The 27,586-nt window shown below is 38.4% G+C and overlaps 1 protein-coding gene across 1 annotated transcript; it reads right to left on the reverse strand.

Moving 5' to 3' along the window:
• Positions 1-1,509: 1,509 nt before the first annotated feature.
• On the reverse strand, positions 1,510-3,447 carry LOC139936536 (uncharacterized). Its single transcript, XM_071931370.1, has one exon. It carries the CDS (start codon positions 3,445-3,447, stop codon positions 1,510-1,512), a length of 1,938 nt encoding a protein of 645 aa, XP_071787471.1.
• Positions 3,448-27,586: the final 24,139 nt, after the last annotated feature.

Consider the following 27,586-nt stretch of genomic DNA (forward strand, 5'->3'; position numbering starts at 1 on the left):
AGTGTGTTTAACCAATCATGTTTATGTGTAATGTTACCTTATTGGTCCTCCCCCTTTTTAATGGGCGGGGGGGGGGGGGTTCTGACTTATGGGATTAGAGGTCACGTATAGTGAAGTAGTTGATCCTTTTGAGGAAGACTTGGGAATAGGACAATAATGTACGTTGGTGGTTTGTGTCTTTGGTTTCCCCAGGAAATTGTTTTAATATTGTTGATACTTCATTGAATTGAACCTTTGTATTTTACTAATAATTATATAGTAAAGTCCATTACTTTTGTCATATTAGTCAAGATATGCAACGAACTCATACATGGTTTAGCGCACTATGTGTTGGAAAACAAATATGTTGATCATTATTTTTGGAAACCACGAGAAAGATTTTAGAATTGAAGAATAAACTTTTCCCGAAAAGACTTATTTTGATGGTTTATTCTTAAAAACTGAAGCCAGAAATTTAAATAAAGCTTTAGGAAATTAAACAGTTGCCGTTGATTCTTACAAATGTTTTCAATTTACCAATAACTACATTATGCTTAAAGATTTGACTTTAGAGTAAAAGAGAAAATACCATACTCTATCAACTTCCAAACACAGAGTAAACAGCTATTAAGTTTAGTATTATAACTTTAAAGTCAAAACCAAGAATTATAATGAAATTCTCTTAATCACCGATTGAGTGATTTACATTGAATAGTAAGTAAAAAAAAAAGCGCAAAGAAAAAACAACTTACAAGCTCTTGATATTACAATAGTAAGCAAGTTTTCCGTTTATTACAAATAGCTGATAATAGGTAGCATTGTTATTATACTCAACATTATTTACTGTCATGTCTGTAGGTGGCGCCCTAGCATTGCCTCTGTATCCGACGGCATGTTTGAAGTAAAACTACACGTTTTGCAAAATATCGATATTTCGATAAATGATATCAACAGGTAAATCAGTTGTTAAATATTCACATATCGAGTAAGATTTTTCTTTTATTTTAAAACATGGAGTGGTTGTAATAAAAAGGATATCCGACGTGAAGCATAACATCAATCAAAAGGCAATTACTCATACATTTAAAAGATGTAAATAATTCAAAAGTAATAGTCCGCGTGTAGCAACCATTAAGACAATTTTGATAATATTTCTCTTTTCCCTCAGATCCCTCTTCAAAAATTCGATACCCCGAAAATCATCAAAGGTCACTCCTCGTTGAATAAAAGGCCCACTTTGGGGACAATTAACTTTAACATTAGATGAGATATGTACTATTTAAGGCCAGATTATGAATTTATGGCCAAAAGTAAGTGACTCAATGCAAAGCGAAAGTCAATTTTTTTTTCATAAAGTTATTGGTACGTTAAGAATAATAGTTGACTGTGGATTTGTTGGAATGACAGATTATTCATATTCTTGATGAGAATGCCTTGGTTTTGGTTAGTCATTATTTATTATTGGATGTTGTTAATTTCCAATTGTCATCCGCGATTTTGTATCGTTTTCGACCATGACGTCATTGACACTCAAAGACGATGCAAGACCTTGACCGAGTGGCGATCAGCCACGATGAGGTCACCGGTAGGAGTAAACGTCATGCCTAGAGGATTGTACAAGCTACGAGCTACACAGCCGATGTGCTCACCTGATGCATCGTAATGATGTATCTCATTGATTCCCAATAAGCCAACGCAATGAACAAACACATAGATGTCTCCAGCATCGTCGCAGCACACACCATAAGGATTGACAGGTTTGCCGTCAATTGAGGTGCTGATATTGAACACCTCGTTTCCCATGAAATCCACACAAACTAGTTTCATCTTGTAGTAGTTTGTGAAGATTAGACGCTCCTTGCTGCTTACAGATAGACAGCAGTCGCTAATAATATCGTCATGATGTATTGTGGAAATGATGGATCCATCCATATTAAGGAGAGATATTACCTTTCTCTCACTGTCAGCCACTGCAATACGATCTTTCTTGTCCACAGCAATACCACGAAGTAGACTCTCTGACTGCCCCTCGACTTGATTCTGTGGGGGTCGGAACTGACGAATGTATCTCAGTTCTCTATCATAAACCTTTACATCCTGTCCGTCAGTAACCAGAAGCAGGTCATCAGAGGTCACGGCGACATTAAAAGGTTGTTTTAGTTTACCGTCCCCTGTTCCACTTTGAGCCCCTGTAGATTTGTAACTACCCTTTGATGTAAATGTGGATAATAGCCACCTTCTTGAATCAATAACGACAATGTCACCATTGCTAAAACAAGCAACGTCCCTTGCAAACTTGAACTCCCCCTCACCTTCCCCTTCTTTACCCAACTCTGTCTTCACCTCCCACTTCTCTTCCTCTAGTATTGCACCGAGATCTGCATCAGTGACGATATCATGACCTTTGAACCGGATGAATGACTTGCTATGCTGCACTGTTTGAAACTGAAGCTCTTTGTGGAAGTCTAAGTTGTGCATAACTTTTGGCTTGAGGTCCAGCAGCTCAAAGTTATCAGCATTTTGCATCAAGTCATTGACTGAAGCTACGATCTGCTCTGCACGGCTCATCTTATCGTGATTGCTGCTCTGTATGCTGTCAAATCCCTCTCCTCTTTCTTGACCGATTTGGGTGACTCTTTCTTGAAGGAGGCGAGATGCGTTTCTTATCTTAGTGATTTCCTCGTCCTCCTTAGCCACAATATCTCGAAGAGCCTGGTCGACCATGAGCTGTAATCTTTGCTGTGAGTGCTTGATAGAGTCATCCACTTTTTGGAATTGCTTGCGACACTCATCAAACTTCTGCAAGGCTTCATCAACAGCTCGACGATAAGATCGAATGGAATCATTGATTTCAGAGAGATTGTGGTTGGTTGCTCGGTGATCAAAAACAGCACATTTGAGACACACAAGTAAATCGCACGCGTCGCAATAGAAACACAGTTCCTGGTCAGTGTGTTTCCGGCACTTTTGTGCTGCAGCTTTATCCTTGTCTTTGGTTCGCTCGAGTGACGAACCGACAGCATCAACGATTTGATGATGCCTGTGACTTTTTAATTTCGCGTGGATTGTCAGACATGTCTTGCAATAATTCACCTCACAGTCAACACACCGTGAGACGGATTCAAGACCTTCGTCGCATCCTTCGCAAGTCGAGACAGGAGAGTTAATGTCCTCCTTCTGATCTTCAAGATTAATGACGTCATCTATAAGCGAGCTCAAGAAAAAGCAGCTAAGAAGATCTGACAATTCCCCATCCGGGATTGGTGTTTCCTTTTTACACATCGGGCAAATAATAATATCCGTCTTTGGATCCTGTTTGTCTATAAGTTCCTGAAGACATTTTAAGCAGAAGCTGTGAAGACAGTCCAGGAATTTCGGATCGGTGAACCGACTCAGGCAGATTGGGCATTCGATGTGTACATGTCTAATCTTGCAAGTGGTCTCAGTGTGTAAAGCAGCTTCGGCCATCTTGATGAGAATGGGCCTCCTGTTACCTGATGAAATAAAACAAGGACGTGTTCGTTTTACAATCAGGGAGGTAAAATTATGGAGACTTTTAGACGCTAGGTGGCAGCACCATTACTGGGTTAGTTCGTAAGAGTATACTTGCCTCCTATGATAAATAACACAGGCAATGGTTTTGTAAGCCCATTAAAGGCACCTGGAAATAGTTTTTTTTTTTTTAAAACATAAGAGTATATGTTTATTAACAATAACACAATTTTTGGAGTAATTGTTTGTCACGATTTATATGTAAACAAAATTACTTAAGTGCTTGTGGGGTTGACTCCGCCTACCCCTTTTGTGACGTGGGAAAAGGTTTGTACGCTGCGAAAAAGAATTTTTTTTTTGCATTTTTCCGGCAATGCCGACCAGGTGTATTGCTGCTGGATGCAGCAAAACAACTAAAGATGGGGTCAGTCTTCATCTGTTTCCTGCAGATCCCAAGTATAGGCGGTTGTGGGCTGCAAAAGTCATATTAACTAGAGCAAAGTGGTCCTGTCCGACGTCTTTTTCAGCGCTATGCAGCGAACACTTCGAGCCGTCGTGCTTCGTATCCTGGATACACCACTCATTTGACATGACGAGAAGAGCCATTCTTAAAGTCACCTGGAAATAGAATTTGTTTTCTTTCAAACATAGGAGTATATGCTTACGAACAATAAAACAATTTTTTTAGTAATTGTTTGTCACGATTTATATGTTTAATATATATATAAAGTTGTTTGGAGGGCTGACTCCGCCTACCCCTTTTGTGACGTCAATCGAGGCATACAAAGTACATGTACGTCCAAGTCGTGAGTTGGTACATTTCAAAAAGTGTTTTTCTGCATTCAGCAGCAATACACCTGGTCGGCATTGCCGGAAAAAAAAAAAAACATTTGTTTTTGAAACGTACAAACTCACGACTTGGTCCGTACATGTACTTTGCAATTGTGTTTACTCTACGCATTACAGGCAAAGTCTGCCTCGATTTACGTCATGAACAGCGCCCTCTCGGGTCGGGGTCTACTCTTAAATTTGTAAATAACATAAGAACTGATTTTTTTAAACCTTAGTTAACTGTTTATTCACATTCCACTCATCAAAACACATATATTAATGACAAAAGCTTTATTTTGAAAAAATACCACTTCCAGGTGACTTTAAACACGACGCCGTCCCAACAATTTTTCCAGCTAGTGGAAAGTCGAAGAAGGTATCTGAAAGACGTGACGAACCCAGAAGAGCATTTGCAAAACGTGAAAAAATTCGGGTAAGTTTGAACTTTGAGGGTATGTTTTTAGCTTTTGCCAAGTGACACGATTTTTTTTGGGTACCGCATGCGATTCACCGTGCGTGCAGATCCTATGTGACCGTCCGCACATTATACAGCAGCCATAGTGCGTGCGTGCAGTTTGCTCCGTGGCCGTATTTCTTTAATAATACGTAGGCAGACCCACATCTTACAACCCATTTGCTCACTAAAAAGTCGCATAGTTAAATAAAAATAGCAGCAATAGCTTTTGTAAAAACCACTAGGCGTTCAACATGTTCAAGTTTCAATGTACGTATGTGTGTAAAATCGTGTCTAAATTTGTTTTGATGTGCCATGTTCCCAGACGTAATGTACGGGGGCCTGACTACAAATTTTCTCTTCAAATATCGCGCCTTGAATTACGTCACGAACAGCGCCCTCTCGGGTCGGGGCCTACTCGTAAATTTGTAAATACAATCAAAACTAATATTTTTAAACATTAGTTAACTTTTTATTCACATTCCTCTCATAAAAACACATATTTTAGTGACACAGGCTTTATTTAAAAAAAATACCACTTCCAGGTGACTTTAATTACATTATATGCCTTCATAGCATTGGATATAGAAATGTGTTGTGATTGGTCCGGTGTGATGTAGTATGTCAGCTTGCACTTCCGATCCTCTGCCTTCGTAGTGTGCATAGTGTATGTACGCCATTGTTGTATTCAAAATGTAATGTGTACATGTACGTGTGAGTTAACTGTGAATCTCCGTGTGAAATGAATGAGAGGTCAAAGGTGCATTAGGCAACATCCGGTCAAGCTGGTATATTGGGGTTATTCACGAGCCTCGAACACTGATCATTATAATAGAGATCAGTGTTCTCGAAGTGTGACGTCAGACAGGTTAGTTCGTATGGTACTCGAAAATAAGTGACAATGCCCAGGATTTCTGAACAATGGACTAACACGACTTATTGTGGTATTTGTATGATGGACATGAGTATAATGTTAACAATAATGTTCCTAATTGTTCCCTTTTATACATTGTACTTTACCCCAAGAATAACACCAACGCCCAGCCGGCAATCACAATGTATAGCAAGGCCGTTTTCATTTTGCAAAGGGTACTCCATTAGAAAATCTCAAAAGTCTATGGGAATGTTTTGAAGGGGCACCAAGGCCATGACCGGGCACTGTCATGGCCTGCGTGTAATTCAAGACATGTCATTAGTATTTGTTCCATCAGTACATTTTTAAAACTTCTTCGAGGCTACATTATAAAACTGAAGTTTTGATGTTGTATGTTTCGTCAATTCTTAATGTTATAAATGCACACTTCAAGACTAATAACTTCATCTTGTTCAAAACAAAAATGACAAATAAACTAGAAATTAGTGTTACCATAAACAAACACTAGGTGTTCGGGTATCTTCGTGTCAGTGTTGGAATCGATGAAAGGAATAACTTGTTAATAGCTCGTCAAAATGCAAAGAAATCAAAATGAAAACGGATTACTTTTATACATAAAATTTTTTGTTTCTACCACCATAGTTTCAACGGGAACTATAAAAAACATGCATACAACGAATATTCACAAGAAAAAGCTAAGCTGAAAATCTTGTTGCTCATGATAGGATTTTTTCAAAACAATAAATTTTTGTTATAAACAGATTTCTTAACTTATGACGTCATAGCTAAGTTCTTATCGAGAGATTTGATTTTAAGTACATGTACGTACTTAGTAAACTTACAAAAAAAATTGCCAACAGACGAAGCAAATATTAATTTGTTCACGTCATTATCTGTAAATTTAAAGGATGGGTCAAACTTTATTTCATACAGTGCGAACTGGTCGGAAGTCCAGATACTTTAAACCGCTCACCAAGGCGCCGGGAGATTTTGTTCAATTTATCTTCAGAATTGAAAGGGTCAATATCATAAGTCATACAGAGCAATATTTTGTTCGACTTCCTTTTGATCATCTTCGCTGCAGATCTCGAAACTGCCCTTAGGGTTACTCACAAGTACATGTACATTGTATCACGTTCAATGAAGCTATAATAGAATATTTTTCAAAATAAGCCATGCCAGATGTTGACAATTATAAAGTTCTGTTTCTTTAAAACTTTGAATACTCATCAAGTTTCGGTGCATGAAACATTGATGTCTAGTAATGATGTCGTTAAGTCAAGAATAGTGTGTGCATTAAATTAAAGGATATTTGCTTTATTTTAAGATAATGATTTTCCTACAGACGAGTGGGCTGTTAACTTTAGACTATTGAAAGGGGCACTTGTTTTTAATAAAAATGTAAAACGAAGGCAAATCGAGGAAACGGCAAACCTAAGCCCCTCGTGAATTTTGACTAAAAACATATAATGAGTTAAGTACTACTTCTACGTGTAAGGTGTATCATGGAAATAAGGAATGCAACAAAGCGAGTGGAAGTCTGTCAATGGATCCAAAACCATTCCGCTAATTTTTTTTATTCCCGTTGATCAACACAACTGCTTGTATTTTTTCACGTAATTAAAAGTCTTACGAACCACTGAAGTAGGTGGCCATCTCAGCGAAACTTTTTCTTCAATTCCACCATCACCATAATGCCATCAGAAGGGCAAAAATGAAACAATTTGACGCCGAACATGCATTCGTTTCCGTTGCGTAAGTTGCCCCATATTATGTTATTTTCAAGTACGCGCTAATCCTCCAATCAGATTCGCAGAATGGGATGGAGTGGTGATAAAAAACTATATTGCACGGCTACTATCACTACCTTGGATATAAGCGCTATATTTTTCCGTATTCCTCCCGCGCTTGTGTGATAACTTATAATATGCATTGGTCATCGGCACAGTGTAAAACGGAATACAGCATCACGCCACTTTTGAATACGCACGTAGTCACAACAACAGTGTAAACAGATGACATTCTCATTACTGTTTCATTCGTGCTATATGTAGGCGCATACTACAGGCGTCGGCTATAAACTTTTGAAATCTTCAACTTATGTTTTGAACCTGAATTGAAGGTTAAAGTGGCGCGGGGGGGGGGGGGGGGGGGGGGGTCATGTCTGCGAAGTATGGTGGCCCTGAAGGGACATCGCACATCGCAAATATCTTTGCAAATATTTGCGATGTCGCAAATATCTTTGCAAATATCTTTGCAGATATTTGCGATGTCGCAATTATCTTTGCAAATATCTTTGCAAATATTTACGATGTCGCAAATATCTTTGCAAATATCTTTGCAGATATTTGCGATGTCGCAAATATCTTTGCAAATATCTTTGCAGATATTTGTGATGTCGAACATTTTATCGCATACCTTGTCGCATACTTTGTCGCATAGTTTGCATATTTGTGGCGAGAATTTTTTCAAGAGCCTAAGGGGTTGTTTGGGTTCCAGCCTTCATTCCATTAACATGTACACACGGGTGGATAGTCGGATACAGTCCGCGCGTGTTTTTTTTTTAATGCCATTACAACTTGCACTAGTTACATGAGACGAAAGAGAGGTTGACGTCCGTGGTCTGCCTAGTCGGCCTGTGTTACCGCTTCGGCTTCATGTGGCCCGCGTGGTGGATCATGGGAAAACAATAATAATAATGCACGAGAACAAACGTGCGTCGTCTGCTTTTTGTGTGTGAGGCATTATATTTAATGATTGTAAAAAAATAATAAAAAAAATAAACACCACCACAAAACACATAACCACACCATTTGTATTGTAAAATACTCAAATTCGCTTTCTGATGATTTAATTTTTTTTAAATACCTCAACAACTTTATAATAATTTTAAAAAGAGCTCACTGTTCAATTTTGTGTGCTTTAGTGTTTTGTTTTAGCTTCTTGATTGAAAAACGATTTATTTTAGTGAAAGCCATCGTGATGGTTGTTTTCATCAACAACAAAACGGACCAAAAATGGTCTGAAAACATAACTTTTGTAATATATGTCAACAACATGCCTAATGCATTGAAACTGGAAAGCAGAAACTGGAAATTTCGAAAGGCAAGTTCTGTTATTTGAAAACTGGGGTATTCAGACAACTATTCTTTTAGAATAAAAATAACATACTCTGACTATCAAGTAAAAACTGCATAAAAGCATCCCTGTACTACAATGAAAACTTTATTTTATCATCAATTGAGTTACCTTAAAACAAAAGAAGTATCAATTAGCTTGCTTGTTTAAATAATTCTTTTAAGATTACAAAGACGGTGCTAATAAATAATTGTTTGTGTTCTCCCCAATTATAAGCTGGGAAAATGTTAGTGTACTTAACAACTTAACCCACTCATTGCACTAATGATGATCTCCCCTTTAAAGTCAAGAAACACGATTGTTTCTGTCAACTGTTAGGTTAGTATTTCGGAATTGTCAAGCTTTTTTTAACCTGTATTTTTTAGCTGTAGTTAGGTGCTAGCAAAAATTAGCAAATAAGGACAGATCAGTTTGCTTTTTATACAGAGTTAGAATTGAGCTTAAAATCTTATTCGACACTGGTGAAGTTTCTTCTGCTGAATCACAGGTGATATTTCCTCTACTGATGACTAAGCCTGAGCAACTAGTGTGACTAGTGTCGAAGTGGTGACTATTTATTGCCTAGTTGAGTTACAAATATCATTTTTCAAGTACTCAGATAGTCGACGTGCTACCATGACTACTACAAAATAAGTCGCGACTACTGCTTGGTGAACCAATTGTGTCGCTCTTGACTATTCCCAACAACTTCAATCCTTTTTAGTTTTAACACAAATTTTACTCTATTGGGCCTGCGACAAACCACTTGCCGCAATCTTAGGAGTTTAAAATTGGTCGCAAATAGTGTCAAAGTCGTGACTACACTGTATTTGATATGAGTAGTAAACTTCACTTGTTGTCCAGGCCTACTGATGGCTTCTTATATTGTTCTGAAATGAACTAACATGTCTTTTGCTTTGATGCGGAACTGGTTAGCACATGTTACACTTCTCACATTGACGCTTTTCTGCAGATCCTTGTAACTGAAATGAGAAGAGGATACAATTACAATCTTATTAGTATGACCAAATAATCTTTGCTTGAGTATGATCAAATAATCAATGCTTGAGTATGATCAAATAATCAATGCTTGAGTATGATCAAATAATCAATGCTTGAGTATGATCAAATAATCAATGCTTGAGTATGATCAATGAATCAATGCTTGTGTATGATCAATGAATCAATGTTCGAGTACATGATGATCAAATAGTCAATGCAGCCCTCCACATCATAAATTAAAAAAATTATAGCACCATATGGGTGATCATTGTATTTAAACAAAATTGTGTTTTAGCTCTTGGGATTTAATATTGGTTTAGAGAGCTTTCTTTCTCTTACCCCCCCCCCCCCTTTAGATATAAAAAACAAACATTCAAGGGGGGTTGACTTGGAAGTCTCTCGAACTCCAGATCACCACTGATCGGAAACATCTCAAAAGGATGTCAGGTTAGCCTTGCTAAGCTTTGCTAAGGCAGTCGAATTATTCACTCCGAAAAAACGCCACTGTAAAAACTAGTAAAAAACTACCCGTATACATTGTACACTGTGCGTAAAAATAACCACATCGCACGACACGACGCCACCTGTTCACGGCCTCGGCATGCCGTTAGTGGTATGAGTGTGGATGACTTGTGCACACTCTTCGTACGACGAGTGTTCAGCAATGTGACAGTGTATACGGGTGGGTCGTTGGGTATAATTAGTCACTATGCACAATACAAGTGGGTTTAAACCGGCGTCTTTTTCGGAGTGAATAATGCCACAGCCTTGATATTTATAGTATTCATTTTGGTTTTTACCCATACACTGATGTGGTGTTGGCACTTTATACTCAAAACTTACCCGAGTAAAAACTTTTAATATTCTATTAAATCATTTGCAGTATCCGCTTCTAAAATTTAGGATTCGAACTGCCTCAGCTACTGGGCAATTTCGGTGGTCTAGTTTAGTATGAAACTGCTCGAGAATTGCAAAGGTCATGCATGGGTTCGAATCCCACCCGAGTAATTTGCCTGTGATTTTTTTCACAGAACTCGGGTAAGTACTGAATATACAGTGCTAATAACACACATCGGTGTATGTGGGTAAAAACTAGACCCAGGAACTGGGGCGCTGTACTCCATTTTTCGAAATTTTGACATTATCGGTCGGACTAGCTTCCTTTTTTCAAAATTTTGACATCATCGGTCGGATGTCAAAATTTTGACAAGGAGTACAGCGCCCCATCAATTACTGGTTCTAGGTAAAAACCAATTATGTGATTCATACCTGATAGATTTATGCAGTGTTCAAGTATCCCTTTGCCCCTATTGGATGATTGGACTTGAACCTCGGCCTGGTGATTTTCCTCACACCGCACAGTCATTCTTCCAGCTGTGCATTGTACTTGTAGGCCTACATAATAAAATAAAACAATGAAAGTTAATACAAGTAATGTTGATGAATGCCAGTCCTCTTCTACAAAAAAGTTAGAATCCTTAATCCACAAAGCAAATGATATTCTTCTAGCAAAGTCCCCCCAACCCATAGCCCCTGCTTGATGCAGGTTTATCATTCATTCATGGCCAATATTTAAATTTATGTAATAATTTAGAATTATGTTACCTTTTTTAAGTTGCCAAGAAATGTATTTCCATTAGAAGACTCTAATTAAATAAACTCATTACTAAATACCTTATAGTGGTACATCAGCATGATCAGTTAGCTAAACAGAATATTATTATAAATAGAGTAGGCCTAAAACAAAATCTTTCTCGAAAAAAGAACAAAGCGAAGTAACAACAGTGTTTAATGTAATGTTTATTTAAAAAAAATACTTTTACCTTGAACGAAACCACAATGTTTATAATTTATATCACTATCCAGCTCTCGGCCTGGCCTGGGGACCTGTTATTTAATAAACAATAACAATTCTTTATTTTTTTTTTCAAATCAGCGGACAAGGAATTTGATGACTGCCAACGAAAAATAAAACCACAAACAAGTTAAGATGACAGGCCCTACTTTCACAGTATTATCCTGTCAAATAATTCCCGAGTGGAACTTATATATTCATCAGTAAATGTGGAGAATAAAACCAAAATACAGTTTTCACGAATTAGATGCAGCACTAAGTTTGTCGGTCACACGTACTTGTAAACGTAATTTTTAACACGAAGTAAATTATCATAAAAAAATTACATTTTATATCAAAACTTACCCTAATATCATTAATGCAGATTGTTCGCCTTCTCGGTGGGTGTTATGTCAGGTGAAGACTGTTGTTATTAATAGTAAAATGACCTCAAAAGAGCCGAATTTGTAAATTTTATTGAACGGAAACCGAGGATTTAAATGGCTGCCGCAAGAAAAAACATTTATCATCACGACACTGACGTCATGAAGCCTTCTAGGCTCTTGAAAAAATATCGGACACAAATATGCAAACTATGCGACGAAGTATGCGATCAAGTATGCAATAATATTTGCGACATCGCAAATATCTTTGCTCGCAAATATCTGTAAAGATATTTGCAAAGATATTTGCGACATCGCAAATATCTGCAAAGATATTTGCAAAGATATTTGCGGTATCGCAAATATTTACAAAGATATTTGCGACATCGCAAATATTTGCAAAGATATTTGCGACATCGCAAATATTTGCAAAGATATTTGCGATGTGCGATGTCCCTTCAGGGCCACCATAGTGAAGCGTTCAAAGCTCTTTGCAAGACCTTTCCGATGAGGTATAAATTAATAATAATAATAATAATAACACTTGTAATGCGCACGTATCCACCCTGCTGGGTGTCCAAAGCTATTGTTGTAATAGCTTTACTTCTTGAGTTACGATTTTTTGAAAAATAAACTTTGGATTAGTATATTTAAACAACTGACGACGTCATCGTGACGTAACAACTTTTGTATTATCTACTGGTCATTGTCTACCTGCATGCACAATTTCATCGAGAGGAAGAATAAAAACTAAAAAGAAAAAAAATGAACATTATCAAAGAGTTGCCCGAACACCTAATAAACAAATGAATGAACAAGAGGACTTCTAACTAATAGGGTCTGATGACAATGACATTTTGTGTGGATCCTAGAAACACAAACTTTGAAAACATCGATACTTTTGGTATAATGTAGGTGTGAGTTTACCGCGAATCTCAGTGTAAAATGATTGTGAGGTCAAAGATACACGTCATACGTCAAAGTGTGACGTCATACGTTCGGGCTACTTCATACGCTAGGCCTATTATGTGTCCATGCCCAGAATTGTGTAAACAGTTGACTTACGACTCCCATACATTTAAAGGAATTGTGGCATTTGGAGGCCATCAAAGACACGATGTGTGTTGTAATTGATGTTGCCCTTGTCTTTCCCTTTATACTTTACATCAAGAATAACACTAACGCCCAGCGAGCAATCAGTGTTTAGCTTCATCGTTGAGAGTGTATAAGTCCATTTTAATTTCACAAAGGGCACTTCCATTGGAAAGTCTCAAAAGTCTATTGGAATGTTTCTATGGGGCACCAAGGCAATGACCAGGGACAACTGAAGTCATGGCATGCGTGTAATTCAAGGCATGTCATTAGTAGTTATAAATTCCACGAGTACATTTTAAAAATTCTGGTTCTTAAAATGGAGGTTACATTTATATTAAACTGATTATTGATATTGTATATATGTTTTACATTCTTATTTGCACACTGCCAGACGGATAACTTCATAACTGAATATTGTTAAAAACAAACAAAAACCAAAATTAAACAAACAAACAAACAAACAAACGTGACACTATATATCAACAAATGAATGGATAAGAGGACTTCTAATTAATAGGAAATGTTAATGATATTATTTGTGCTGATCTTGAAAAAAACTTTCAAAAAAGGTTTGTGTGAACTGATTATTGTACTGTACGTACACACACAAGTGTTCATTAAGACACAATTTACCCTAGTGCAAATAAAGTCCTACCTCGAACTGTAGATGTGACTAATGCCCACTGCGTACACTTGAACCTCTTTGATGGATCGGAAGTGGAAGATTGCCGGCAACAGTAATGGATTCTGTACGATAAACAACGTTAAAGTTGACATTACAAAAACAGTGCACCTTCGCCAATCCACATAATAGGGTTTAATGCGTAACGCAGTAAACCGATTTAACACCAGGAAATATGCATAATTATAGTCAGGTTGCACAGTCGGGGCTATAAGCGATTGGGATTGTCAGGGCGCATTCAGACGTGGTTCCATTGTTCTTTTCAACCAACCAAAGCAATGCATTTTGGGAAAGGGTGCTTGTCTTTCTGGGAACCGTCATTGAATATTCTGCTACCGAGGAGTTAAGATAGATTGTATAGTTTCGCAAAATTCGGTACCTTCTTGGCAACTCGCTGGAAGTGGGAACCGCATTGAAGAAATCCAAGTGATACCTGATGATGAGGGCGAAGATGGGCGGCTACAGAGAGTGGTGAAGCCGATGGCTTACTAGCCGGGCAAATCGGGTGAGTCGCTACATTTTCAGACCTAATGCTGGGGCAAGTACAGCCCCAACAGTAACGCTAGTAGGTAACACGAGTACCGTGAATACGGAAAGGTTTCAAACATCTAGTATGTATAAAGGGCCAATAATTGCGAACATCCCACAGATTAATAGTCAGGATATTTCATGGCCTTTACACGTAACTCGGGGTATAACGGACCAACATTCTCAAAGCATGAGTACAGGTACACAAGGACAAGAAAGGGCGGACAATCATAATTTTTCTGGCAGCTTGCCGTTTAATATGAAAGTTAGTCAGAGCTTGTGTCAGTCAGGCCAATCAGGAATAAGTAAGCCTAGTAGTTTAGTGTACAACTTGGCAAACTCTAGTCAATATTCAGGGTATTCCATACATAACAGGGATGGGGCATTGAGTAGGTTAGGAGGGACATCATCTTCAATAGAACTGGGTGGTGCCCAACTTTCAAATGCAGGGTGCAAAATAAGTACAGTAGGGAGCAGTTGCATGTGGGGGTCCATTGATTGCACAGCGGGCTCTTGAAGCATACCGATGGCGGATAACATGCAGCATATGAATTAACCATCAACTCCCTTTAATCCATTGATATCGGTTTGTAGCGAATTGGGCGAGGGCCTACCGCTAACCTTAAAATTTTTAAGATTATTCATAGCGAGTTTGTGGATTTTGCTGTGATCTTACAAAGAAGAGTGACCCTATAGTAGTACAAATAGCCTACCGCTAACCTTAAAATTTTTAAGATTATTCATAGCGAGTTTGTGGATTTCGCTGTGATCTTATAAAGCAGAGTGACCCTATATTAGTACAAATAGCGGTCAAGACACAATAATTCTTGCTGGCTGTAAACGAGGGGGGTTTTATAATATGGAAAGATAATAAACACAGGCGTCCAATTACTTCTATACATTACATGGACCTCTGCATTTTTGACTTATGTAGCAGTGTATTTGCGAGCTCATCTCCATAGAACACATAGAATTATTGAAATAGTGTCAGATCGTACGCACAGAGAGCAGCAGCTCGTCCAATAAGGGGGGATGGCGCACTTTTAGAATGAGGCAGCAATTAACACCAGTTAGATCATGGGCATAATTGACGATGAATTATGGGCATTGCACGTCACAGCACCATGTGTTAATCAAGCTCTAGAACAAAGTGTACATAAAGAATAGAAGGGCAATACCAAGTTTCATTATGACCTTTCGGAATGATTGATCATTATTAGGCACTAAATGGCCAGCTTCCATAAATCAAGGGGTAGCCTATTGCATAATATTAAAATTAAAGACCTTTGCATCTTCTTCCATTTGTACATACGTATCTGGTATTTCATATGTTTAATGAATAGGGTGGTATAGATGGCCTTAGCTTTCGATCCAAACCGGACCTAGTTCAGAGGCATAAAACAAGTACAAACAAATACATATCCATTCATAGAAAAAGAGAGGGGAAATGGATTAAAGGAAGAAAGAAGCGGGAAAGAAAGAAGCGGGAAAATAACAGCCAATCAAAGTTTCTATTTCAGAAACAATTGGTGGCTATGAACCAATACGAGTAGAGTGGCGAGGACAAAGGAGGTTTCATATGAAAGGATGGATTACTGGACCATAAAAGTGGTAAATGCATTGTTCGTTAACAATGCAGGGAAACATGAAAGGGTAGAATTAGAGAACAAGTTGCATCATGATGCAATTAACAATGGTCAATTAATAGAGAAAAGCAAGATCAAAAGTACGATGGTATTAAAAATAGGTATGAGGGACCTGTGGAAAAAAAGGGGGGTTACTTACATGAGATAGTTATAGTAACAAATATATAGGAACAACTTTAAAAAATTAACTTATACTTGAGTTACAGAATATAAACAACATTATAGTTCTCAAGCAGAAGTGAAGTGGGGGTAACGGGAATTTATTTAACACCAGTGTTTATGTTTAGTCCAAAGGACTTGACTGTCTTGAGTTGGTGAATCCAGTGTGATTCTCTATGCTTGCAGTTATATTTCATATGTTCATAAATTGCACAAATGGGAGGATCCCAAGGGTAGTTTCATTGTTTCTAAGATGAAAGAGCATTGTAGACGCTTGGACCCTCGGCAAGATTCAAGATGTTCCATTACATTTCCAGTGCTGAGCAGTCTGGTTAGTTTTTACCGCCAGTCTGCAAAATATTGAATTATTCGGTTGGGTCCTGAGGCGAATTAGAATAAATCTGCTTTATACTTGTTAAGTATAAAGAGTTACACGGTTCAATGGTTTGGCGGGAACATTGAATAGGACTGGGTGCGGTACCCAGGGTAAGGCTTATCTGGCTATGCTATCAATATACACATTAAAGCTTTGTTAATTTAATCTTTTTTTAGTCGTTATATAGTTTAAGTATCATCGGTAACAGTAGCAGCTACCATAGCTTAGCAGGGAGGTCAGTACTAGCTTGAACCTGAAAGCGTTGATTTGCATAGATCAGGTGTACGTTTCCAATATCGGTTGGTTTTTCGTATCTGGCGGTCAACACAGCACTGATGTTCCATGGCAATGACACGTTGTGTCGTAAAAATGTCGGTACAAAATGTAACGAACAATGGAGGCGGGCTAAACCGTAAAGCTTACGTATTTGAACAACAAAGGCGCATGATTAAAAATTATCAGTTGATCCGGTTATTCAAGTTACAGGGTGTAATTATTGTCAGTGAAGACGAAAATTCGGTCGTTACAAAAAGTAACAAACATTATAATGTGGGACTAAACGTACAGAGTATGTACATGAGATGAGAAGACGCATGATTAAAAATGATCGAGTGATCCGGTTATTCAAGTTACAGGGTGTAATTATTGGCAGTGAAGATAACAATTCGTAAAGTGGTTACAAAAAGTAACCCATTATAATGTTGGATTAAAATGTAACAGAGCATACTCATGAAATGACAAGATGCATGATTAAAAATAGGTTCAATTACAGGGTGTAATTTTTACAGTGAAGACAAAAATGTTCGATGCAAACGTAGAAGAGTGTGAAGATGAAAAGAGAAGATGAATGATTAAAAAGGAATCAGTTGCTCCGGTTGCAGCATAGCTTGCAGACATCTTCATCCGGTTGCAGCATAGCTTGCAGACATACCATATTTGACTTATATGACCTTTATTAAAGTAGCATAGTTAATGTTTAAAGTATAATCAGCATATGAAGCTCTGCTGTTAAAAGCAGCATTCTTGGTTGCCCTTTTCGGTTATTCTGAGGGTGAGTGAGTTTACAACTCACGATGGCAAATTCCCGGGCGTTGCGTATTGGTGATATTTCCTTTAATCAGGAAGGGAATTTGCAAGTAGTTCTAAGATATTCAAAAACGGATCAAGTGGGTAAAGTTCAATCATTTCTATTGACAGGAATGCCAATACTTCACCGTTTGTACATTGAGGGGGGACCCTATGTCAGCCAGACAAGTTAATCACATCTTAAAGTAGGGATTAAGGCCTTCAGGTAAACCCCACACCCTTTTCATTTCATAGTTGCAGGATATGTTTGGGGTTCGGGAGGAACAAATCAAAAGTATGGGGAGATGGAAGTCTGGAGCACTTGAATCCTACATTAGGCCAGACTTAATGTTTTCAATTGTCTAAAAGGGGGTAGCTTGTAGCAAGGTCATAAATAAGCAGTGTAGACAACCGCTTCTTTAATTAGCATATTGCCGTTTAAGATAAATAAACATTTACAAGATTGGTGAATGTTGAGTTGGTTGTTAACAAATTGTGTACAACATTTTCAACTACATACAAGACTTTGACAAGATAAAATATTGGTCAGAACAGATTACCCAGGCTGTTTTTCTTTGAATTTGTTTTTATACAGATGTTTATCGGGGACAGTATCATTCGCCACAGCAGCGGCACAGTGGTGGTACAGTGAAATGGAAAGGCGTGTCTGGGGCACGCCTGGACGGCTGGGACTAGGCTCAGGAGATACGGCAAAAGGCGAGGTCCCGACGGCAATAGTGTTACATCTAGAGACCAAAGATATCTTGAAGGAAAATTCGGGACAGATAACACATAGGGTAAAAGGGAGCCTAAAGATGTTCATCAATCCGATGCAAGAACGTGGGTACCGGGACAGTATCATTCGCCACAGCAGTGGCACGGTGGAGGTACAGTGACATGGAAAGGCGTGTCTGGGGCACGCCTGGACGGCTGGGACTAGGCTCAGGAGACTCCTGGCAAAAGGCGAGGTCCCGACGACAATAGTGTTATATCTAAGGACCAAAGATATCTTGACGGAAAGTTCGGGACAGAGTAGACATAGGGTAAAGAGAGCCTAAAGGTAATTAGGAACATCCTACCCAACACACGGTTAATTTGGTCAGACATTTTGTTAAGGGTGAAGTATCAAGGTAAAGGAGGGCAGAAAAACGCTGCACTTGGGATTTAAATATGTATGCTAAGAAGATACTTCGGGAGATGCAAAACGCACCTGTTATAAAACACCCCCATCTCATTAACCCTTCCCGGAAGGTGCGTACTGGCAAGACCTGATTCATTTGGTTCCATCAAAATTTATCAGACGGGTTGACACTCGGAGAAAGTTTTGTAAAAAAAAAAAGAAAAAAAAAAAAAAAAAAAAAAAGGGGGGGGGGGTGTTTGGGCAAATTTTTATATCAAAATTTGCTTTGGCGGTAAGTTTAGGTTGTTCCTATAAACAAGAAGCTAATAGGCATTGTAGCCTGTGAGGAAGTGGTAAATTCATTTATGTGAATTGATATGGATAAATATGGTGGTAATAAAATGATGTGATTGTATATAAAGAAGTAGATTAATTTGGTACCTTCTTGGCAACTCGCTGGAAGTGGGAACCTCATTGACCCGGAGTTTTCTCCAGTCAATGAGTGCATTTATAATTATAATAATTGTAATTAGTCTGGTACCTTCTTTGGCAAATCGCCGAGAAGTGGGAACCTTTGCGGATTGGAAATTTACCGTTCGCAAAGTGAGGGATTGGGACCCTTTGCGAATTGGTCGCAAAGTGTATTATAATGGGAACTGGTATACTTCTTTATGAGTGTGGATATCACTGGATGGAATTAAATAAAGGGAAATCCCTTATATTATTATGAATGGGCGTTTTACCACCGAATTCAGAGTACGGAATAAATTAACTCTTGGCAGAGTTCACTACAACAACAAATCCTTGTGTCTGTGTATATTTATCAGGTGGTAATGTTGTACTTCCGCAATTGGGCCATGGTTGGGCTTAAACCACACGGCCATGGGGCTGGTATGCGTTGTAGCATGGACATTTCTACCTCCATGGTTGTAGTAGTAGTTTCTCACAACTGGGAAAACCCCACATACCCCAACCATTGTGTTCGTCATGGTTCGATGGTACAAAGGTTCGTATTGCAATTATAGGTGCACCTGTTTCAACCAATGCGGATAGTGTGTGCAACATCATGATGTGTTCCTCACATGTCAATGGCTGATGTGTTTGTGCATAGGGCAATTAGGAACAGCTCTTGGTTCGTGAAACTTGGTGTGACAAAAAAATGAAAGAACGACAGAATGAAAGAATGAATGAATGAATGAATGAATGAATGAATAAAGACTATTTAGGGGATGTCATACACTACAGTTTAAATTTGCTTTAAAGCATGAAATTCTAAAACATCTCTCATTTTGGTCCTACTAAAGCTGCGACCGCTAAATTATAAATGATGATGAAACTTGTCAGTTAATATTACACGTCTATAGATGGATATGGACCCTAGTGCCGCAAGGTGCAAGTAAAGTCCTACCTCAAGCTGTAGATGTGACTAATGCTCACTGCGTACACTTGAACCTCTTTGGTGAATCAGAAGTGGACGATTGCCGGCAAACAGTAATGGATTCTGATCGTTAACCAACGTTCAAATCGTTAAAGCAGTGCAGCTCTTCGCCAACTCGACACCGATGTGAATGTATACAGTACATACAACGTAATAATCGGCATCCCGTGCGCAATGCAATGGTAGCTATTTCTCACAACTGGAAACCCCCCACACGTATAGTGATGCAATGCATTCTACGGTGGCCTGCTGAGACCAAAGCAAAAGTTGGCGCTGGATGAGAATTTCCTCATTTCAATGACATTTCGTACCGATGTGTTTTTGGAACTTGATGTTTTCAGTCTGACATATGACCCGAAATATTAACCTTAATATTGAATACTGTGGCTGGTTGAACATTGAACATCTGGCTAAACGACATCATACTAGAATTGTCGTCATTCGTGTCACTATTGACACTCATTTTGGAACGTATGGCTATATTTATACATCGTTCCAAAATGATTGGAACCGATTGACCGTGCGAACATGCTAGCTTCATGCACGCTAATTTGGGCAGTTATCCTTCAGTTTTGTTTTCTAAATCAACCCCTCCTCTAATGCCACTCAGGTAGGAAATATAAATTTGTGTTACAGGCAGTAGACACTTTTGGTAATTGTCAAAGACTAGCCTTCACAGTTGGTGTATCTCAACATAAGCATAAAATAACAAACCTGTAACAATTTGAGCTCAATCGGTCATCAAACTTGCGAGAGAAAAAAACACCCTTGTCACACGAAGTTGTGTGCGTTTAGATGGTTGATTTCGAGACCTCAAGTTCTAAATCTGAGGTCTCGAAATCAAATTCGTGGAAAATTACGTCTTTCTTTAAAACTATGTCACTTCAGAGGGAGCCGTTTCTCACAATGTTTTATACCATCATCCTCTCCCCATTACTCGTCACCAAGTAAGATTTTATGCCAATAATTAATTTGAGTAATTACCAATAGTATCCACTGCCTTTAAAAAATGTTTTTCATAAAAAAGTGTAAGACTATAAAAGCTTCTATAGCGGGTACAATGCTAAGAAAGCAGATACTTCAGAAGCCCATAAATAAAGAGCTCAAGGAAAACCATAGAAATGGTTGGAAAAAAATAATCTCGTGCACGTGGTATATACCTTCCGACTTTAGTCTCCGTACCCACATCACCTCCGCGTTATGTGTGCATTGAACATTTGTTGATATGCAAATAAATCAAATAGTGTAAACCACTTGACTTATGATAATACAACTTAATCCAGTTTGGTTTGCTTTTCACGCTACGATGTTTTCGGGAAACCCATTCTCAAAACGGCGTTCATGTATGACATTGAGATATAATAGTTTTTCGTTGTGTGCATTGGGTTCTTTGAATCATATTTGACAAGATAGAAAAAGTGGAAGGGAAGTTCTTTAAAAACAGAGGATCCTATTGCTGTTGCTTTTAACTTGATTCAAAGAACTTCAGGATTCCTTAGGAATCAACACGTCTCTCAATTATTATTTGATGATTAGTGAAAAACAACACACATTGCCGACTAGATTTTGGCACTGTCGGAAAGCCAAACTCAAGGGCTCTCTAGAAATGAATCTGGATGTTACGAGGGGCCGGGGAAAAAGCCCACAGAAGACTTTTCACTGAGAGATCGAGGGCCCAGGGTGTTTGAGATAAACGAAACAGTAGCAGCCGGAAAGAACCGTCACCACAGCTGACCAAACCATACTTCGAAGGTACAAAACCTAGAGAGACGTTGTTTTATCTACAGTTAGCCTTGGTTGTCCTGAATCCGTCTATCACTTTGTGTGGCCATCCTAAAGCATCTTCTGCTCATTATTCTCGAGTATTTGGGCATACTCCTCACGCTCTTCAACAGCATGTTCAATAGATTTGTTTATGCACAGTGCTATAAGGGATTCGGATTGAAACAATACCCAAGCCCATTATACTTCGCTTGATTTTGGTGGGATCGAAACAAATTAGTGTCTCGTGGCACCAGTGCAGTGGCGTAACTAGAGGGGGGCAGGGGGGGCCGGCGCCCCCCCCCCCCCCCCCCCCCCGCTCAGAACCCTTGCCCCCCTCTTGCCCCCCCCATATGAAATCAGAGATAAGTATATTCTTATAGGCCTTATATATAAATCGTTTAAGGCTGCATAAAATGCTGCCGTAAAACGGAAAACTTTTATTCATTATCAGTAGGCCCTATGTGGACTATAACATGAAAAATGCGTGGAAACGCGCGCGCGATCGTATTGGCGGTAAATGTTTGTTGTGGTTTTGCGGTTACAGAGAGTGCAGGTTAAATAGAGAGTGCAGTTCTGTTAAATACGTGGTGGTCTGAACGCAGACCAATAGCTCCGTAAACACAAAGTCAGATCATGGAGGTAGAAATTTCTACCTCCATGGTCAGATGCACTACAGAGAAATTTACTACAGCACAAAAATGGCCAGCGAAAAAGGTTGCTTAGACCATTTCTTCTCCTTTGAAGCAAGCGGTGCAATTGAGAGGTAGGCCTATTATTTTTAAATATCCGTTTCGTAACTAAAATGTGATTATTAAACACCCACAATTTCGATCCTGTATTTTTGGCTTACACTTGTTACAATAAGGCCGAGTAAAAAAAGAAACATGTTTAGTGTCTGGGTTTCTCAAAAATAAGGAAGGAGGAGGGGCTTTTTATTTTTTATTTCAAGATGGTCGCCATGAATGTCAAATATCAACTGTTTTTTTTTCTGCTGCTGAAATACACAAAACATTAATGAAACAGTTTGGTCAAGGCATTCAGACAAGACATTCAGATTTTTTTTTTTTTTTGCTGAGATCATTTAAAATAACCCTTTTTCAAAAAAAAAAAGAAAAAAAAAATGTGCATAAAAAAACTTAAGAAAAAAAAGAGGTGTCCTGTAAAAAGGAAGCGGGCGGGGACGCTAAACATTTCTATTTTTCTATTTTTACTTGGCCTAATATTATTATGTTTTGGGTATTTACACACCCACAAAGCCTAGTTGAGAATACCGTGTACAACTCTAAATTGGTACTTGTTGACCACAGTTGGTAATTTAATCCTTTTATACAGTCAAAAAGTTTTATCTTATACAAAATGACATGTTCTCTAAGATTTTGTTGTTTTCGCAATCTTTTGTTACATGCTGACTATAGACTGTTTTAGAACTGCATTGGTGTGTATCAACTATATATCAGTTAACATATTTAATAATAATCTTGCACTTCTTTGGCCCCCCAAATTTAATCTTTGCCCCCACTTGCCCCACCAAATGAAAATGTCTAGTTACGCCACTGCGTGGCACTGGAGGACGGTGATGGGCTGAGTGTGTTTAACCAATCCTGTTTATGTGTAATGTTACTTTATTGGTCCTCCCCCTTTTTAATGGGCGGGGGGGGGGGTTGACCTATTATGATTAGAGGTCACGTATAGTGAAGCAGTTGATCCTTTTGAGGAAGACTTGGGAATAAGACAATAATGTACGTTGGTAGTTTGTGTCTTTGGTTTCCCCAGGAAATGGTTTTAATATTGTTGATACTTCATTGAGTTGAACCTTTGTATTTTACTAATAATAATATAGTAAAGTCCATTATTCTATTACTTTTGTCATAATAGTCAAGATATATGCAACGAACTCATACATGGTTTAGCGCACTATGTGTTGGAAAACAAATATGTTGATCATTATTTTTGGCCCTGGTTATGAAAACCACGATAAAGATTTTAGAATTGAAGAATAAACTTTTCCCGAATAGACTTATTTTGATGGTTTATTCTTAAAATCTGAAGCTACAAATTTGAATAAAGCTTCAGGGAATTAAACAGTTGCCGTTGATTCTTACAAATGTTTCCAATTTACAAATAACTACATTATGCGTAATGATTTGACTTTAGAGTAAAAGAGAAAATACCATACTCTATCAACTTCCAAACACAGAGTAAACAGCTATTAATTTCAGTATTATAACTTTAAAGTCAAAACCAAGATTTTAAATGAAATTCTCTTAACATTAATCACCGATTGAGTGATTTACATTGAATAGTAAGTCAAAAAAATTAAGCGCAAAGAAAAAGCAATTTACAAGCTCTTGGTATTTCAATAGTAAGCAAGTTTTCTGTTTATTACAAATAGCTGATAATAGGTAGCATTATATTATTACACTCAACATTAATTACTGTCATGTCTGTAGGTGGCGCCCTAGCATTGCCTCTGTATCCGACGGCATGTTTGAAGTGAAACTACACGTTTTGCAAAATATCGATATTTCGAAAAATGATATCAATAGGTAAATCAGTTCACATATCGAGTACAGATTTTTATTTTTTTTTAAACATGGAGTGGTTGTAATAAAAAGGATATCCGACGTGAAGCATAACATCAATCAAAAGGTAATTACTCATAAATTTAAAAGATGTAAATGATTTAAAAGTAATAGTCCGCGTGTAGCAATCATATTAAGATAACTTTGATAATATTTCTCTTTTCCCTCAGATCCCTCTTCAAAAATTCGATACCCCGAAAATCATCAAAAGTCACTCCTCTTTGAATAAAAGGCCCACTTTGGGGACAATTAACTTTAACATTAGATGAGATATGTACTATTTAAGGCCAGATTATGAATATATGGCCAAAAGTAAGTTGGTACACAAATTTAAACAACTTATAGCCGTATAGCTGTTACCGTTTTAAAGTTATGGGCTCATAAAGTTTGAAAAAAAGCACAACGACGTGTTTTGCGACGCGGCGCTGGGGCGGAGCTTTAAAATAAGGGAGGTTTGGGCAAAATTCGTGAGGCAGTATCTCGAAACCGATATGGAGTATGGAACAATTTTTTGTTGTGTGTTCATTTTAGCCACAGTGGAACAGTTTGACAAAGTTTTTAAAAAAATCTAAGAGGGTCAGTTAGGACCTTTTTTTGAAATTTGGTTGATTTGACATAGAGAATGACCCGTGTCGTCTGTAGTGCAATCGGTTTATTGTTATGATTTTACATCATACCACCTTTTAGTTTGGTAAACCAGCAAAGCGGAATTTAAATCATACGTGACTCAATGTAAAGCGAAAGTCAAACAATTGTTTTATTAAGTTATTGGTCGTTTAGAATAATAGTTGACTGTGGATTTGTTAGAATGACATATTATTCTAGTCTTGATGAGAATGCCTTGGTTTTGGTTAGTCATTGTTTATTATTGGATGCTGTCCCACTTCTCTTCCTCTAGTATTTCACCGAGATCTGCATCGGTGACGATATCATGACCTTTGAACCCGATGAATGACTTGCTATGCTGCACTGTTTGAAACTGAAGCTCTTTGTGGAAGTCTAAGTTGTGCATAACTTTTGGCTTGAGGTCCAGCAGCTCAAAGTTATCAGCATGTTGCATCAAATCATTGACTGAAGCTACGATCTGCTCTGCACGGCTCATCTTATCGTGATTGCTGCTCTGTATGCTCTCAAAACCCTCGCCTTTTTCTTGACCGATTTGGGTGACTGCTTCTTGAAGGAGGCGAGATGCGTTTCTTATCTTAGTAATTTCCTCTTCCTCCTTAGCCACAATATCTCGAAGAGCCTGGTCGACCATGAGCTGTAAACTCTGCTGTGAGTATTAGATAGAGTCATCCACTTTTTGAAATTGCTTGCGACATTCATCAAACTTCTGCAAGGCTTCATCAACAGCTCGACGATAAGATCGAATGGAATCATTGATTTCAGAGAGATTGTGGTTGGACGCTCGGTGATCGAACACCGCACATTTAGGACACACAAGTAATTCACACGTGTCGCAATAGAAAAACAGTTCCTGGTCAGTGTGTTTCCGGCACTTTTGTGCTTCAGTTTTATCCTTGTCTTTGGGTCGCTGTTTTGACGAACCGACAGCATTAACGATTTGATGATGCGTGTGACTTTTTAATTTCGCGTGGATTGTCAGACATGTCTTGCAATAATTTACCTCACAGTCAACACACCGTGAGACGGATTCAAGACCTTCGTCGCATCCTTCGCAAGTCAAGACAGGAGGGTTAATGCCCTCCTTCGGACCTTCAAGATTGATGACGTCGTCGATAAGCGAGCTCAAGAAAAAGCAGCTAAGAAGATCCGACAATCCCTCATCTGTGATTGACGTTTCCTTTTTACACATTGGGCAAATAATAAGATCCGTCTTCGGATCCTGTTTGTTTATAAGTTCCTGAAGACATTTTAAGCAGAAGCTGTGAAGACAGTCTAGGATTTTCGGATCGGTGAACCGACTCAGGCAGATTGGGCATTCGATGTGTACATGTCTAATCTTGCAAGTGGTCTCAGTTTGTAAAGCAGCTTCGGCCATCTTGATGAGAATGGGCTCCTGTTACCTGATGAAATAAAACAATGACGTGTTCGTTTTACAATCAGGGAGTGAACAATGACGGAGACTTTTAGACGCTAGGTGGCAGCACAATAACTGGTTCGTAAAAGTATACTGGCATCCTAGGATAAAGACAGGCATTGGTTTTATAAGCACAATGATTTCATTATGTCATCATTGGATAAATGAATGTGAAATGAATGGTCCGAGGTGATGTCAGCTTGCACTTCCGCTCGTGGCATGCAGTGTGTGCATAGTGTATGTTATACGCCGTTGTTTTATTCACTATGTATTATGTGTATTATATATGTACGTGTGAGTTGACTGTGAATCTCCCTGTGAAATGAATGCGAGGTCAAAGGTGCATTAAGCAACATCCGGTCAGGCTGGTGTATGGGGTTATTCACGAGCCTCGAACACTGATCATTATAATAGAGATCAGTGTTTTCGAAGTGTGACGTCAGACAGGCTAGTTCGTAAGGTACCAGAAAATAAGTGACCACGCCCAGGATTTTTGAACAATGGACTAACACGACTTATGTGGTATTTGTATGATGAACATGAGTAGAATTTTAACAACAATTTTCTTAATTATTCCCCTTTATTCTTTAAGTCACCTGGAAGTGGTATTTTCTAAGAATAAAGCTTTTGTCACTAAGATTTGTGTTTTGATGAGTGGAATTTGAATAAACAGTTAACTAAAAGGTTCTAAATTTTATTTTACTTATACAAATTTAAGAGTTGGCCCCGAACGGAGAGGGCGCTGTTCGTGACGTCAATCGAGGCGCGAAAAGAAAATGTGTAGTCTGGCCCCGTACACTACGTCTGGGTACCTGATCGGTATAATGCGTATGCTGTGTGGCGTGCAGGACCTGTATGTGCAATAGCTATAGCAAGGTCTCGACGAACATGGCACATCACATCAAATTTAGACACGATTCTACTTAAGAAATATACACACACATACGTACGTTGAAAATTGAATGCCTAGTGTTTTTTTACAAAAGCTATTGCCGTTATTTTCTAGGTGACCTTTTAGTGACCAAATGGGTTGTAAAATTGTGTTAGCCTGCCTACGTACAGAACTACGGTCACGGAGCAGGCAGACGGTCCACTCGGATTACTCTGACGGTGAATTGCATGCA

This window comes from Asterias amurensis, chromosome 4, assembly GCF_032118995.1.
Source record: "Asterias amurensis chromosome 4, ASM3211899v1".
NCBI lineage: Eukaryota > Metazoa > Echinodermata > Asteroidea > Forcipulatida > Asteriidae > Asterias > Asterias amurensis.

Coding starts and splice junctions, on each gene's coding strand:
- LOC139936536 (XM_071931370.1), bottom strand. CDS start 3,447: ATGGCCGAAGCTGCTTTACACACTGAGACCACTTGCAAGATTAGACAT.